Source organism: Filicampus tigris, chromosome 1 (genome assembly GCF_054856515.1).
Source record: "Filicampus tigris isolate MCC_2025a chromosome 1, RoL_Ftig_1.0, whole genome shotgun sequence".
Taxonomy (NCBI): Eukaryota; Metazoa; Chordata; class Actinopteri; order Syngnathiformes; family Syngnathidae; genus Filicampus; species Filicampus tigris.
Window position 1 is genome coordinate 21,186,423 of NC_141217.1, and position 15,541 is coordinate 21,201,963.

At 39.9% G+C, this 15,541-nt stretch overlaps 1 protein-coding gene across 3 annotated transcripts in view; it reads right to left on the bottom strand.

The window, feature by feature from the left end:
- Nucleotides 1-15,541, bottom strand: part of LOC147153231 (inactive dipeptidyl peptidase 10) — a 39,887-nt gene that overhangs the window by 3,906 nt on the left and 20,440 nt on the right. For 2 of the 3 annotated variants that reach the window (XM_086026142.1, XM_086026134.1), the window contains exons 6-18: nucleotides 12,178-12,230; nucleotides 11,606-11,687; nucleotides 10,706-10,826; nucleotides 10,452-10,606; nucleotides 9,427-9,524; nucleotides 7,984-8,107; nucleotides 7,542-7,583; nucleotides 6,835-6,942; nucleotides 6,313-6,404; nucleotides 3,908-3,955; nucleotides 2,893-3,011; nucleotides 2,085-2,132; nucleotides 1,046-1,144 (exon numbers count right to left, since the gene is read on the bottom strand). In XM_086026142.1, the coding sequence (XP_085882268.1) occupies nucleotides 1,046-1,144; nucleotides 2,085-2,132; nucleotides 2,893-3,011; nucleotides 3,908-3,955; nucleotides 6,313-6,404; nucleotides 6,835-6,942; nucleotides 7,542-7,583; nucleotides 7,984-8,107; nucleotides 9,427-9,524; nucleotides 10,452-10,606; nucleotides 10,706-10,826; nucleotides 11,606-11,687; nucleotides 12,178-12,230 (1,189 nt within the window). The remainder of the gene's footprint in view (nucleotides 1-1,045; nucleotides 1,145-2,084; nucleotides 2,133-2,892; nucleotides 3,012-3,907; nucleotides 3,956-6,312; nucleotides 6,405-6,834; nucleotides 6,943-7,541; nucleotides 7,584-7,983; nucleotides 8,108-9,426; nucleotides 9,525-10,451; nucleotides 10,607-10,705; nucleotides 10,827-11,605; nucleotides 11,688-12,177; nucleotides 12,231-15,541) is intronic. The other variant, XM_086026153.1, reaches the window with a different exon arrangement.

The following is a 15,541-nucleotide window of genomic DNA, read 5'->3' on the forward strand; positions in this document are numbered from 1 at the left end:
GTTCACAAAACACGTACCGGTACTTTATATTCATTGGAAATTAAAAAAATTATGTTAGAAAAACAAGTACATTAGTTCAATTCAGAATCTAGGCTAGGTTCACTCCGCAAGCAAATGCGACCTGATTTTTTTGCCCATATGTGTGTGACCTGTATCAGATTTTTTTATGACAGTCTCAACGGCTTTCATATGCGGTCCTAGATCGGGTACGTATCTGATTTTTTTGCAACGTGACCTCAATCTGAACGGCCAGGTTGCATATATCTGGAGCCCAAAATGCGCTCCGCGTGGGTTGAGGGAGCGTGCTGGGAGCAGGGAGATCAAATCTCCAAAGTTGTTTTGAGTAACAGTATTGACTTTATATTTTGAACGTAGCTTAATTTAATCCAACTTGAAACATGAAGCATAAAGTTGACATTTATGGTGATAGTAGTAATTCAGCCACGAAGATCAGTTCATTTTTTTTTTGCGCGTCATTTTAGTGACGTCTCCATGAAATGAGATCAAAAAATCGCCTCATCATTACTCTCAAATGCCGCATTTCTACCTCCTACAGAATCACTCCACTGTCGAAATGCGCCGATACGCAGGACCACGTTTACTTTTGTAAACACTACGTCATGAGTGACGTTGTCTCTTCTTCCTCTCATGCGGGTCAGTTTGGAGATGCATATGTTCACACAGCAGACAGACCGAGGTAGCATTTATAATTGAATGTGGACGCTTACGCCCCAAAATATTGGATTTTACCAAAAAATCCGAATTGAGCATTTAGTCCTGCAGTGTGAACCAAGCCTAAGCTGTCAATGTGAAAAATGTGAGCGTGATTGCTCGTGGCTCCGTGTCATTGACAGGTGATCAGTATAGGATGTACGCTGTCTCTTGTCCAAAGTCAGCTCAGATAGGCTTTAGCCCCCATGTGACCTTTATAATGATTAAGCGCAATTGAAAATGGATCATTTTAAACATGAATTGTACAAAAGCAGGACTGAACACACTCTCAAAGTGAATCACCCTCATATCCTCATAATCAACGCTGTCGTACCATGGTTGTCAGCTGAAAGTGTCCTGAACAGAGTTTCAGGGAGGCGTTTGTCTTCCAGGGCTTTGGACAGGGGACTGTTGTCCTCCAAGACAACATATCCTACAAAAGATAACACATTTATTTTCATTTGAACATGGAAAAGAATCCCAAAGACTCAGAGCTACATACATTCGTATACAGTACGATGGAAAGTTGGTGGTCGGCCACATAACAGGAAAATATAGATAATTTTACATGTGCACATAACAGGCTTTTAAATAACATCTGAAAAGCAATTTCATCCTCTGCAGCCACATTATTATTACATTATTATTACCAGTTCAATTATCAAATGCTACTTTTTAGCCAGAGAGACAACCAAAAGGGGCACAAATAACAGCTCAACACCATTCATTAAAATAATTTTAGCTAGCTAGGAGGAGCAGCAACACACATTTTCTATTTTACAATCAGGGAGAGACACAGGACAGAGGGAGGCAGTATGGGACCACAATAAAAGAAAATCCAACTTTAGAAGTTTTTGACGCGGTGGTGGGGTATTTGTGTTTGGTGATGTGTCCAATGATCAATGATCACGCACCACATACTGTAAATGGTGTAGTACATGAAGTGCTGCCTCCACAAGTAAAAATGCTGCGATTGTCTTAAGGGTGCCGCTCTTTGTTTTTTCCACTCTAGGCTCTGCTTTCATAAATTGAAGCCGCGGGCTGTACCAGGACTCCGCCCCCTGACATCATTTTAACGAAAGCCGGACTCGCCATTCGGCCAGCAGTTTATGGGTGAACAGTCACTCGCTTGCATCAGGCAGGGCCAGCCCGTTAAAATGGGCTAAACTGTGCGATACTGCTTGGTCCCTGTTTTGATATTGTGACAATTTGACATGTTATTAAAACACACAGAAACTGTTTCAAATTCTGGTAAAATGAATAAAAAGCCTCCTTGGCTTAATCAGATCACGTATCATGTATCACTGCTCATGTGGCTCTAATACAAAATGGTCATTTGCGTGTTTTTGTGTTCATGCAAAAGAAAAACTCACTGGAGGGGTCCTTTAAATTGTGGACTGTCACTTTTGGAACTCCTGGACCTGGAGAATGTTTCAGATGACAAACATTTTAAACACTGAAGAAATGTGATCATTCAAAAAAAATATCAACCCTCTGAAGTTAAACACCCCTGGGGTTGTACAATTTGAGATCTAAAAGAAATTATCATGAAAAATACAACTCTAAAGTTGCATACTGGAAATGAGCAATGAGTAACAATTTAGCTTAGCTCAGTTTAGCTCAGTTTTGAAATTATTTGCAACACTTCTGCAAAACATTCCAAAAGAAGGAGTAGCCCCTCATTCAGGGGCATTAAAGGAAGGTAATGACCAATCACAGCTCACCTGTTTTCTGAAGCTGAGCCATGATTGGTCGATTGAAAATGACATCACAGATGCTCGGGGCTCAAATAACGACCAATCATGGCTGAGCTTCAGAAAACAGGTGAGCTGTGATTGGTCATGACCTGAGCCCTGAGCAACTGTGATGTCATTTTCAGTCGACAGAAGCGACAAAATGGCTGCCCCCGGAGATGGCTAAAAACGGGTGGATTAACTCTTATTCAACAAATGCAATATTCATCAGAATGCCTTGTTTCAACTCGTTGGTCTGCATAGAACATATTCTTGAAAAAACGAATTTTGTTGTTGGGTTAACTGGCATTATTTCTACGTACTAGTTTTCATGGAAATTTAAATTAATTACATCATACACTGTTTTGAAATATGACCAAACCAGGAGGCGAACAACATTCTGGAACATGTTTTGTTTGACTTTGCAGGTTATGCATCAGGCACTCACCCAGGCAGTGGAGAATGAAATGGGTGCCATTTGGATTGAAATCGGCTTGAAAAAAGTGGCATCCCTTAAGGAGGTTACATGTGACGCACTGGCGTTGAAATGCGCCCTCCACATCCACACTTGGAAACAAGAAAAGATGCATTCAGACATTCAGACCCACATATAGTTTGCTCTGTTGCTGGCAAAGTATTCTACATAGCCCTGCTTTGACATTTGAACATGCTATTGTTTACCCTAAAAACTGTGCCTCGGCAGTAAGTAAATCTAAGTAAGTAAATTGAGACAAGACATTTGTTCAGGCTACAGTACACAACATATACTTTCTATGACATTTTGCTTGGCAGTGTGCGGCGAGATTTAAGTTCTATACAACATGTGCCTTAGTTCAATAAAACACTGCGGTAAGACACTCGGTGACTGTGTCTCCTGAAGCCTAAAGCCAAGCGAAATTTAATTTGCAGCACTAAGAGTTCTAGTCATTCCGACCATGTGTCAGTAAGCCCCCGGCTAGAGCACACCACTTGACCTTGAACTTCCTAAATTGTGTGAAAACCCTGAGATATGAAGTCGACAATGAGCAGCGTAGCATCAGAGTAAGCTATACATACATGTGCAGTACATGTGATGAGAAGTTTACATCCCCTTCATTTTGGCCTATCAATGATACCATGCGTTTTTGAACTGTTCTTTTTCCAAAGGGAAATGTTTATACACTGTACATCATATTAAATGTGTTATTATACAGGCACAAATATATACTGTAAGTACGCTAATATTTGTTTAAATGTCGCTTAGCAAGTTTTGTCCCTACCAGGAATTTTTTTTTTTTTTCTTCGTTTTTCCTTGCCCTCCTGGAGGTTAAGCTTGGTTGATGTCATTGATATTCATCTTGGTGATGGCTGTTTGCCAGGAGTTTGCATATACTTTAAGCTGCATTCCAATTTATAAATGTTCACTTGCCAGTTTTCTGGAATACCACATTAGTCTTTCAGTAAATGTCATTTGTGTAATTTACCTATAGAGATGTCTTCCTTGTCTGGATTCCTCAGTACTCAGGAAATAGCTGGAGACAAAAAAAAATAAGACCAAGCTAGGTAGGTAATAATGATGATGATAATAATAATAATAATATTGTTATTATTATTACTGTATTGTTGTTATTATTGTTGTTAATAATATTAATATTATTGATGCTATTATTATTATTATTATATATTATATTATATACGAAAAGAGACGATAGACGATTGATTGCATAGACGGAAAAAATGGGCTTCCAACTATGCTTAGTCTGTCTATTTTGAAAGTTTCCCGTCTATCTTTTATCGCCTACAACAGTACTTCTCAAATGGGGGTACCAGTACCACTGGGAGTACTTGAAGGCACTTCAAGGGGTACTTGAGATTTTAAATTGTGTTTAAAAAGTAGCTGCAGTGCAAAAAAAAAAAAGAAGAGAGCTCGATCACAGCAGCTGTCTCTTTGCCACCAAGAATGACAAAGATCCTCAAGAAACACAAGCCCAAGTGTCTCACTAAATTCAATAAGACTCAGTTCAGTGCAACAATCAAATGTTCAGTGTTGACACTCGGTAATGCTGTCTGTCTTTTTAATTACTAAATAGATGTTTTCAGATAACATTTTTCAAGATTACGTTTAAGGTTTCTTTTGGAGAACATATTCTTACCGTGATCGCAAAGGAGGACACTATATTGATAATTATTCTTAATAATTAAGTTAGTTCTCTTTTTTAAGTGACATCTTTTCTTTTCCAAATAGTTCTAGATATATGACTCAAAATGGAGTTCCAAAGTTTAATCAATCAGACATTGATGGCATAACACGCTGCTTTAAGTCTTTTTGCTTTTTCATCCAAAACTGCTTTGTACTAGTTAAGGGGTACTTGGCTAAAAAAAATATTTCACATCAATGAAAAAAGGTTGAGAAACACTGGCTTACAAAATGGGCATCTGTCATAGGCGGATAAATGGACCGGTCGTCACATAGGCGGAATGCCCAGCTCTGAATAATAATAATGATAATAACAATAATAATAATAATAATAATAATAATAGAAGTGATTTTCAGCTTCTCCCTGTAAGGAGTCGCCACAGTAAGTCACTTGGATGGTTTGCTTGACATAGTTCTTACAGTGGATGCCCTTCCTGGCGCACCCACTCATTTTTATCTGGGTTTGGGACAAGCAGTGGGAAGGAATCAGCATATAGCATAAAGCAGGGGTGTCAAACAAATTTTTTGTCAAGGGGCCACATCGTAGTTATGGTGTCCCGTGGAGTGCCGTTATGATTGTGAGCCCATATTAATGTATGATCGCTCTGTATTATCACATATACACAATCAATTGATAGATAAGTGTCTTTGAAATCAGATAGCTCTTATCAGTGTTATTAAAAGTGAAGACAATTTGCAAAAATCATGAAGTTGACACACATGATTTGCCTTCGGAGGCCACATAAAGTGATGTAGTGGGCTGGATCTAGCGCCCGGGCCTTGAGTTTGACACCTGTGGCGTAAAAGATAATACAGTTCGCCCTGACCGGGGTTTCAAATTTGGTCCCCGTATCCGGAGTCATCAGTACAAAAAGCAGCAGAAGAAAAAGAAGAAGATGAAATAAAATTCATCCATCTCAACTGTGAGGCAGACATGGTAATCGCTATGCATTATTAATCAAAATACAAAGCATCATCGTAACTATTTATGACACTTTAATATCATTCGGAATTACCGGTATTCTCTTGTATAATGTGATTACTTTAATTTGGTGATGGCAAATAAATATTCAGCACAGTATTAGTGCAAAAGTCTTCGGCCACTGATGGATTGGGGAAAAAAAGGAGAAAAGGTAGTGAAGGCCCGTATTTGTCCATCTGTATATGAGCAGACAGAAGACAGCAAACAGAAGCTACCATTCTCATTTTTCGGGGGATGATGCCGAAGTGACTCCAATACAGTTAAAAAAAAAGAATCCACACTTTTAACCAGATCCTCACTGAAATGCAATGGCTTCCTCACCGCATACTCCACCTTTTTTGTTGTTGTTGTGTAATCCTGCTAACAGTTTGTGCCCGACTATTTACTGTCAACATAGTATCCAATTGTGCTGCACTAACACTTGCACAATCAGATTTAGCCCTCTGTAGGATTAAAATCTCGTTTTCATTCCTCGTTGCTCAGCGTTGCTTCGACTGTGATCGGTATCTACTTGAGGCCTTTCTTCACACAGCTGGATAATGACAGAATTAAGCAATAATCTTTACTCAAGCATGAACAAGTAATCAAAAGCTCTAACATGTTGCTTTTTGGCTCTTCTTGCTGGCTCATACAGTATGCTAAAGGGCGAAGAAATTCACATGCTGATTAATTATAGTGATCATTTAAAGAAAATAGGCCATGTCACTTACATCTTTCCAGCCTTCTCGTCCAGAGCGGAAAGCGAGGTGACATCCCAGCTTCCCGATGTCAAAAAGCGAGGAGGGTTGGTCGGAATGGTGGGCTGGGTGGACATAAGAGATTGCTAATAATAATAGTAGGCGCAGGAACGTTATGCGTGTGTGAGGGAGGACATTTAATTAACACTCAAGGAGAAAAGCCCTCAATTGCATCTTCTCAATCACTAATTGGCCCAAATTGGAAGAGCTCACCTAATGGCAAATTCACTTAAGTGTTAATGAGAAATGACAAAAAGACATAAGGTCCTTCTTTTCTAAAAGCACCATTGGTCCTTGCTTCAATTGCCCTGCTTGGGTGAAGATTAAATGAAGCCACCCAGCAAGCATGACATGGTGACTTGGTGATGATTTATGTGTACTGAGGCAGAACGTGCAGGAAATACAAGCAAGACGCCTCGTTTTAGTTCGCCCCCGCTGAAGGGTTAATGGACAGTTGGGAGGGAATAAATGTTAATGAGCTCTAGACGGACGGACCTGGGATGACAGAGCGGCGATGTGGCTGAAATCTCCGCGGGCGCCCTGCTTGGCTGGCAGGATGGCGTAGAACACGGAGCCATCTTCTGAGAATAGTGGAACATCCTGCTGAGATTAAAAAAAAAAAAAAAAAAAGAAAACGTGCTAAAAATCTGACTCAAGTCAGGAGAAGCACAGTCGTGATACTGTATATATGTCGAATGTTGTGTAACAAAATACTGTATTAAAGCGGAAGTCAACACAAACATTTTTTTTTCAAGAGTATATTCTATGCAGGCCCACTGGTTGAAACAAGGCAAATGCTTAATATGAAATCTGAGTTAAGCAGCAAAATCCACCCGTTTTTAGCCATCTCAGTGGGCAGCCATTGTGTCACTTTTGTCAACTGAAAATGACATCACAGTTGCTCAGGGCGCAGATAACGACCAAACACGGCTCACCTGTTTACTGAAGCTGAGCTATGACTGGTCATTATTTGAGCCCAGAGCAACTGTGATGTCATTTTCAGTCGACAAAAGTGACAAAATGGCCGCCCCCTGAGATGGCAAAAAACGGGTGGATTTTGTTGTGTAACTCAAATTCTACAAACACAATATTAATCAGAATGCTGTTTCAAATAGTGGGGCTGCATAGAACATATTCTTAAAAATAATATGTTTGGGTTGACTTCCGCTTTAAGTTAAGAGGAATAATAGCAATGCTCATACCTGCCATTGGCTGTGCATTACATCCATGGTCATCTTGTGTTTCTTTGGAGGGGAATAAATCAGAAATGTTAGCATACGTTCAGATAATTTCAAATGTGCGTATTGCACTACACTTTCATGCATGTGTTTTGCTTTTAAAAATAGATGTGAGGTACAACTGCAACACATCAAAGGTGTCGCTGTCATGCTGACATCACCGCACATCAACTTATCCAAATGAGGTAAGCTGCAATTGCTGCGCAAATGAACGCAATAGGCATGGTTGGCTGTCACTGTGAAGAAACCTAACCACAACTTTTTCGGCAGGGTGGCCATAAGATTCGCTGGCAAGGTTTCATGAAATAAAATGCACAGATATACAGCATCCAGACTAACACACTCATAATACAAGCAGGAAAAAGTCTTACTAAAGAGGGGCGACTGACTGATGATGATCCCTCACCTCTGAGCACGCCCCCGTGGTGGCCTCGCACACGCCAAGTACAGATTGGTTCTGGGCCCGGTTCAGCCAACGAACCGCCAGCCGGGTACTACTGGTCCAGGTTACCATGGAGATGTAACCTTCTCTGTAGGGAACCACATAGGTGGATGTCAAGGAAAGAGACATTAAGACAATTAAAAATTGCATGAGGTAAGAGGCCCGATGCATTGGCCAATGAAAAACAAGCAGATCTGATTAATGGTGAAAACTGAGGATTTTAGACTGGATTTACACTCCAATTTTGAGTGCTCAATTTGATTATGGCGCCTATAATCATCTATTTGCATGCACATTCAAGTGATATCACGGTGTTTAAATTTACTGACACCTGAACCAACCCACATGCACAGACATTTTAAATGCATCTAACCAAATATGAATGTTGGGAAGCAACAACATGGAAGTAGACAATAATTAATAAATACTATGATACAAACATTACATATTACATACCAATAAGTTGGAGTAAATTGAGTTTATAGGTTTAAATGGAGGGAATCTTCACGTTTCTCATCGGCTAAGATTTCCTTATTTAATTAACGGTCTGTGAACATCAAATCTAACCTTTTTAAGACCCTCTTCGCTCTGCCTGGATGTTTTTAAAAAACAAAACATTTCACTATTACTATTATGCTACTACTACGTCCACTACTATTTGTGTTGTTTTGGTAAAGGTGAGTCTGTTCATCATCATTCACAGGGCTGGTCGATTAATCGATTTTACTGAGAATTATTTATTTATTTATTTTCCTATTTATGTTAGCTTCTTCCAAAGTTTGCATCAGTGCTGATCTGCTGATCTTCCATTGCCTTGACCCATCTCCGAATCAGACCATTTAGGAGTTAGACATCAGAATTGTATCATTGGACCCATGCAGTGCAAACCGAGCATAATGTTCACTTTATTATGCTATTACATAAACGGCACAACAGTCCACCACATAAAAATAGCACCATTGTAATGTTTTATGTCATCCTCCATTAACCAGGAGGGTCCTTCTAACAAACAAACATTTACAATTAATTGTGCTTTGTCCTTTTGGTTATTGGTGATAGTCTGCTGAGTGCACTTCTTCGTAACAGCGGTATTGCTTTGATCTATTTTAACTAGTTCGACAACGAGACAACTGATGTTCATGAAATATTGTAAAGGTGCCAATCAAAAAGCTGTTAGCCTTTGGTGAGGATTCAAATAAAGGTATGGACAGAATTTTTTTTCACTTTTCACCATTCCAATCGTCTTGCACTGGAACCAAGTAGCACAATGACCAACTAGATACAGCAGATGGAGCTAAACACACAGGAATTGAGTGGAATAGTACGGCTTTGCACATATGACAAAAATGCTTAGGATTGTTCAGCCTTGGCCAGGTTTGCTTCAAATTTGAAAAGGTGCTGGCCTACCTAGATGTGACTGAGTCAGGGGGCGTCATCTGCACCGTGTGAGCCGGACCATACAGGTTCACTACAAACAGGCTGACCGATGGGATATTGGAGCCGGCCTGGAAGTGTAATCAGTGAAACGTGAATATTAACAGCTGTGTTATATTGCAAAATGTTATTCATACATTTGCGTTACGTTCACCAAAAACAACCATGCGCTGTGGGAGTAACTATAGAGTGCCAGTGTGGGACATTATCTAATGTCACTTAATTGGTCTATAAATTATATTATATATTATGGTGAAAAAATATTACGTGCTCTTCCACTAGATGACAGGTGTCAAACGTCAGTCCTCGAGGGCTGCTATCCTGCATGTTTTAGATGTTTCCCTCCTCCAACGCACCTGATTCAAATGATCAGCTAATCAGCAAGCTCTGCAGCTGCCTGATTAAAATCCTGATCATTTGAATCAGGTGCGCTGGAGGAGGGAAAAATCTAAAACACGCAGGATAGTGGCACTTGAGGACTGGAGCTTGACACCTGTACACTAGATGGAAGAAGGTACAATCAAACTGTGTACACTCCTATTTCTATTTATACAAAAGAATACAGTAGTAGCTATAGTTTTCAACGAAATAAGCCAATATTTTACACTAAGTAAACAGATTTGCACGTAAATGGAGACAAGATCAACATTTCAGGATACACACTTTTGGTGACATTTTTATTTGGTGGTGTAAAATGTGAATGTGAAAAGACATTTTTTATTTTGCTTTATACAGTGCATGCTTTGTAAGCTGTGATGCTAAATGTCACTTTGTTTTTTACATTTCTTATAGTGTGTAATATAATATCTTTTCCAGTGTATTTTGTAGACACAAACATGACATTGCACCCCATTGTATCTAAATCATAGAACCACAATAAAGGCTTTCTATTGGATTCTAAATGGGCCTTGGCTCAATGAAGGTTGGAAAACACTGCTTCTGTGTCTAATTGAGTTTCTTGCCATGAGCAAGACTACAGTAAAATATATACAACCCACCTTGGGGTACGGGAAGATCAAATTGGAGGGGTACGGGCCACCCAAAAACTGAGGTATTTCCACGAGGGGTGTGGCAGAGTTGTTGATGCTGAGGTACGCCAGCCGGGCGGCGTCCATGGACCACCAGTGGGCAGCGTAAGACAGAAGCACCTCTTCTGTTTTGTTTCATATGTATATAATAAAAATACAAATCAAATGCTTTCTCATAAAATCGCCATCTTGTTGTTGTGCTGGTCGAAATGTGTAAATCCCACCCTCATATGTCCAGTCCGAGAGCCCGTTGACCACATTGTGCCGGTCGCCAGTGGATGTGAGACGCAGGGCTTGGCTAGTCACACTGGCCTTATAGTAGATGTCTCCATCAAACACAAAGGCCTGGCGATGATACACACAAAACAAATCCTGTATCTAATCCAGTACAGTTACAGGTTTTGTAGCTGGCTGCAGGAACAAAGGAGGGAGCGGAACACCATCCAAGGCGGAATGAAGCACTTGCCAGCACACATGTGGTCGGTTCCAATTTCCAATAAACACATCTTTACTTGCCATGGTGAACATGATGAGTGTAACTCACGCTATTCCATTACAGTGAAGCAGCTACTTTAATAAACAGCTAACGACCAATTATGACTCAGCTTCAGAAAACAGGTGAACTGTGATTGGTCATTACCTGAGCCTTGAGCAGTTGCGATGTCATTTTCAGTCGACAGAAGACAAAATGGCCACTCCCAGAGATGGATAAAAACGAGTGGATTAACTCTTATTCCACAAACGCAATATTTATCAGAATGCCTTGTTTCAACTAGTGTGCCTGCATAGAACATATCCTTGAAGAAATATGTTTGGGTTGAATCCCGCTTTAAAGGGGAAGTTAAGCAGCAAAATGCACTCGTTTTTAGCCATCTCTGGGGGCGGCCATTTTGTCTTCTGTCGACTGAAAATGACATCACAACTGCTCACAACGACCAATCACGGCTGAGACGTTGTGAGCAGTTATGATGTCATTTTCAGTCGCAAAATTACGCAAACGCAAAATTAATCAGAATGCTGTGTTTCAATTAGTGTCCCTGCTGGGAACATATTCTTGAAAAAAGTATGTTTAGCTTGACTTCCGCTTTAAGTGATGCAAATGACAGAATCAGTGCCTGCCTCACCAGTTGGTTCCCCTGAGGCCCCCAGGAAGCATACTGCAGCCCAGCCTGCTCCTTCACTGGTGGCCTAAGCTCCAGTAGATCCCTGCAACACACACAAAACAACTCACATGATACATCCATAAGGGACCAGCATCCTTTTGAAAAGACCTCCATTGTTCGTCTTCATCCTGGCCTGGAAAATGCTGTTATGTCTGAGCAAGATGCAGAGAGGGGGAAACAAAAAGAGAGAGAATGGCTTTGGTTCATGCATGGGTGCAACATCTCCAATCCTTTTTTTTTTTTTCTTGGCTTCGCTGCCTCGGGATAAGCCTCCCCAGTCCAACCAGGCGATGATCTGCTTCATTGCTCCTCTTTAAGACCTTTTCCGAACAGTTCCCCAGGAGGATCACCTGCTCATTATTACTCATATAATGCTGAAAATGATTCTCAGGCAGTGGACTCTGAGGAGAGAACACTAATGAATGAATGCATGTCTGACGCAAGCACGAGGCTCTGATCGGATGAGAGGAGTTGCTCAGTCTGCACGTCCGCCGGCATGCAGCCCATGCATTAGCATTCAGGATTCCACCTACCCAGTGGCCACACTGTAGATAGCATAGGTGGCTGTGAAGGACTGAGAGAACACCTGAAAGAGGTAGAGCATATCACGCATACGTACTACACGTAGGTCGGCTGCACATATAGCAAAAAAAAAAAAAAAAGAAAAAAGAACCTGCTAACACTTGTTGTTAGTTCAGGGGACCATTCATCTTCGCAAGACCACCGATGGAAAATGTGTCATTCCGAAGTCAACTTTGTTTTTCTTCCCATTACAAACCGATAATAGAAAGCAATAAATTATTTTAGTATTTTATAAAAAATATTTTTTTAAATGCTGTATATGAAATTGCGTTATGTTTTAATTTTAATGACATGGTATGATTCATAAGGATTTAATTACATTTACCAAAAAAAAAAAAACAGAATAATTGTTTTTTTTAGATTTTTATTTACCGGTACCAGCTGAATTTTAATATTGAATACTATCACATCATGAAAATACCCAAATAACATGCAACATTATTAATCATACAGTTTTGCACAGTGTTTTGAGGGTGTGGATCCTGACGCACGCACACCTAGCCAATCAACTATCTGAAGGGAAGATACATTGCCTTGACAGTCATGGCTAGCTAGCTAATTGCAGCTGTGACGTTTATCACTGGTGCAGACAAGGGCACTCAAGTTCTTATATAGCAGGCGAGGGGCAACTCATGCCAGAGCCAAAGTGTGTGTGTTTTAGCCACGCCCCCCAAAAAACAGGAAACCTGAAATTTGGACTCATGTGGCTGAGAGTTTTTTTTTTCCAAAGCCATACTGTGCCCCTCCCCTATAGGAGCATAGTTTGTTACTTATTTTTTCCCTCCCCCTGTACGTTTTCTCTTTCATCTAAGAAAATCGGTGTGCTAACTGGTGACCCGTCAGGCTTCCCATTCTGTCTCCCTCTGTTGGTCATTGTGTTTTTATGTCTGACTGTTTAGTGAATTTTACTGCTCTGCACTTGTGACATTTGCAGTGAGAATACATTTGATTCCATTCCATGGTTTAACACTCTAGCTCTCTTAACACAACCCAGTAGTACATAGTTCTCTGTGTTTGCATGTTGTCAGCAAGTATCTTCGAAGATGTATACTGTAATGTACTTAGAAACAAATCTTTGTATTCACAATACACTGTCATTAAATGGAAAGTCCCAAAAAAACGAAACAGTGAAACAAAAAACAAGATATCACTGTACCAATACTTTTGTTCCAGTGTCACTTGTTGTATTGTACTGAGGTTGTTAGGTTTGAAAAGAAAGAACAAAAGACTTGATTCAGACTCATTAAGCGAAGTTTCATCCTCATTACATCATGAGAGACATCAGGTGTGAATTGGAAAACGTTGCATCACAGCAATATCTGAGGTACCATTCAGGAAATAAAGAGGTGATATTAAAAAAAAAAAAGTTCTTCTTAGTCCACATTGCAGCCAACAACCTTCACAGTGAGATCTATGGTGGCTGGCTAATTGTGTCACGAGCATCAGCAGCTGCTAGAATAATTAAATTAACATGCTGAAGAAGACTAATGATCAACAGCAAGTGTGTGTGTGTGTGTGTGTGTGGGTGTGTGTGTGTGTGTGTGTGTTGACTGCAATTGATCGCAGCATCACCTGATGAATTTGAAGTGATACATTGATCCTTACCCCTTTTTTTTTTTTCACAAGAGGCTGAAAGGAGACAAATTGCCCACAGGCGTTTGAAAGCTTTCTGGAAAACAAGTTCCTATAGAAATTAAATGTCACATCCTCGACAAAGCACGCTTTAAGAAGGGATATTGGACTTTGTCCCTTTGTTGTATACGTCGGTGGGTGTTGAGTTAAGGCACTATATGAATGTATGGACCATGTATGAAGATCAGACAACAAAAGCGTGAAAAAAAAAAAATCTGAACTGCATCCTCAAGTCCAAATATTTGAGGAAACGGTCATAATTCATGGATGTGTTCTTAAATTGGGTGGGGATTTGTGTGACCTTGCTGGATACCATGAATTATTCTAATCATTGCATTTATTTTGCTTTTTTTGTGTATTCTAATATTAGAATATATTGAACTTGAGGTTCACAAAGTTGCTGTGCATCGGCACATAACTGTCCCGTGTTCCAGTTTGTAGACTCAAAGGCCACATAGCCATCCATCTGGTTGTTATGCCAAAACAAAGCTTTAAGAAGAATTGTTTTGACTCACAGAGTGCATCACATGGCCTCAATATACTACGTGTAACTAGTCTTCGTCAACAAGATAACATGGATGCAAAACTACATAAATTGTCACATGTGATTTAGAACAGGGTCTCATGCTGGCCAGGCTGTGTGGTTATAACTGTCTGTATTTTATCCATTTGCTTTGCTTCTAAAAAAAATAAAGAAAACCTTTATCTCAAATAACTATTTCTTCATATGAAGAATTGCACATCAACAAAATATTTTGGAATGAACATGAATTTGAGTATTTTATTAGGGCCCAAGCAAATTGAGGTACAAAGGACCTCTTGTAATCGATGTATATTATTCATTAGTTCTTAGCCCATGACCCTGGTAAGGACAAGCAGTTCAGAAAATGGATGGCTGGATGGTACTTATGAACGGATCAACATACTGAAAACTAGGGATGCACGAATCGAATTTTCATCCTGATCACGATTTTGGCTGCTATGATTATATTAACATTATCATGGACGATATTTACATTTAAAATGTAGGCTCTGCTGCAAATCTAATCAAGCACTTTCTCAACCAGTAGTCAGCCAACCACAAGCGGGCCAACACATGCTTAAGGCTTGATTAGCTGCCTAAATAAGCGAGCGCGCCCTGCAGCGGGAGCCTAAAGTCACTCAGTGAACTGATGAGAGCAAGTCATGTAAAGGGAAGAAAGTACAGCAAAAATTGGAAATGATAAGCATCATGGTCAGGAGCTAGTGCCCTGAATTGGATACATTTCTGTTGACAGGACTTAGTGGTTGCGCTCTGTAATATGATGTTTATTCTGTTAGCCGTTTTAGATGTTTAATTCTTGGGGTAATTCTATTTTTTTCCCAAATAATCATTTATTCTTTCAGAAGTTTCCTTTTGCACTCACAACTGTTCACATATTGTTTGTTGACAAGTTGTGCAATAAAAATATTGATTCACTACCATAATGAATAAGTGTGTTAGTAATAATTGTGATTACAATATAGATGAAGATAATAGTGATTATCATTTTGGCCACCATCATGCAGTCGTAATGAAAACTCAAGTTTAGTCAGGTAAAAATCTATGGATTTTAGGGTTCCCAAACCACATTTTTTTCTAGTTCCATTTTTTTTGCTAGGCTGTGACTGACTCTCGCCCAAAGTCAGCTGGGGTAGGCTCCA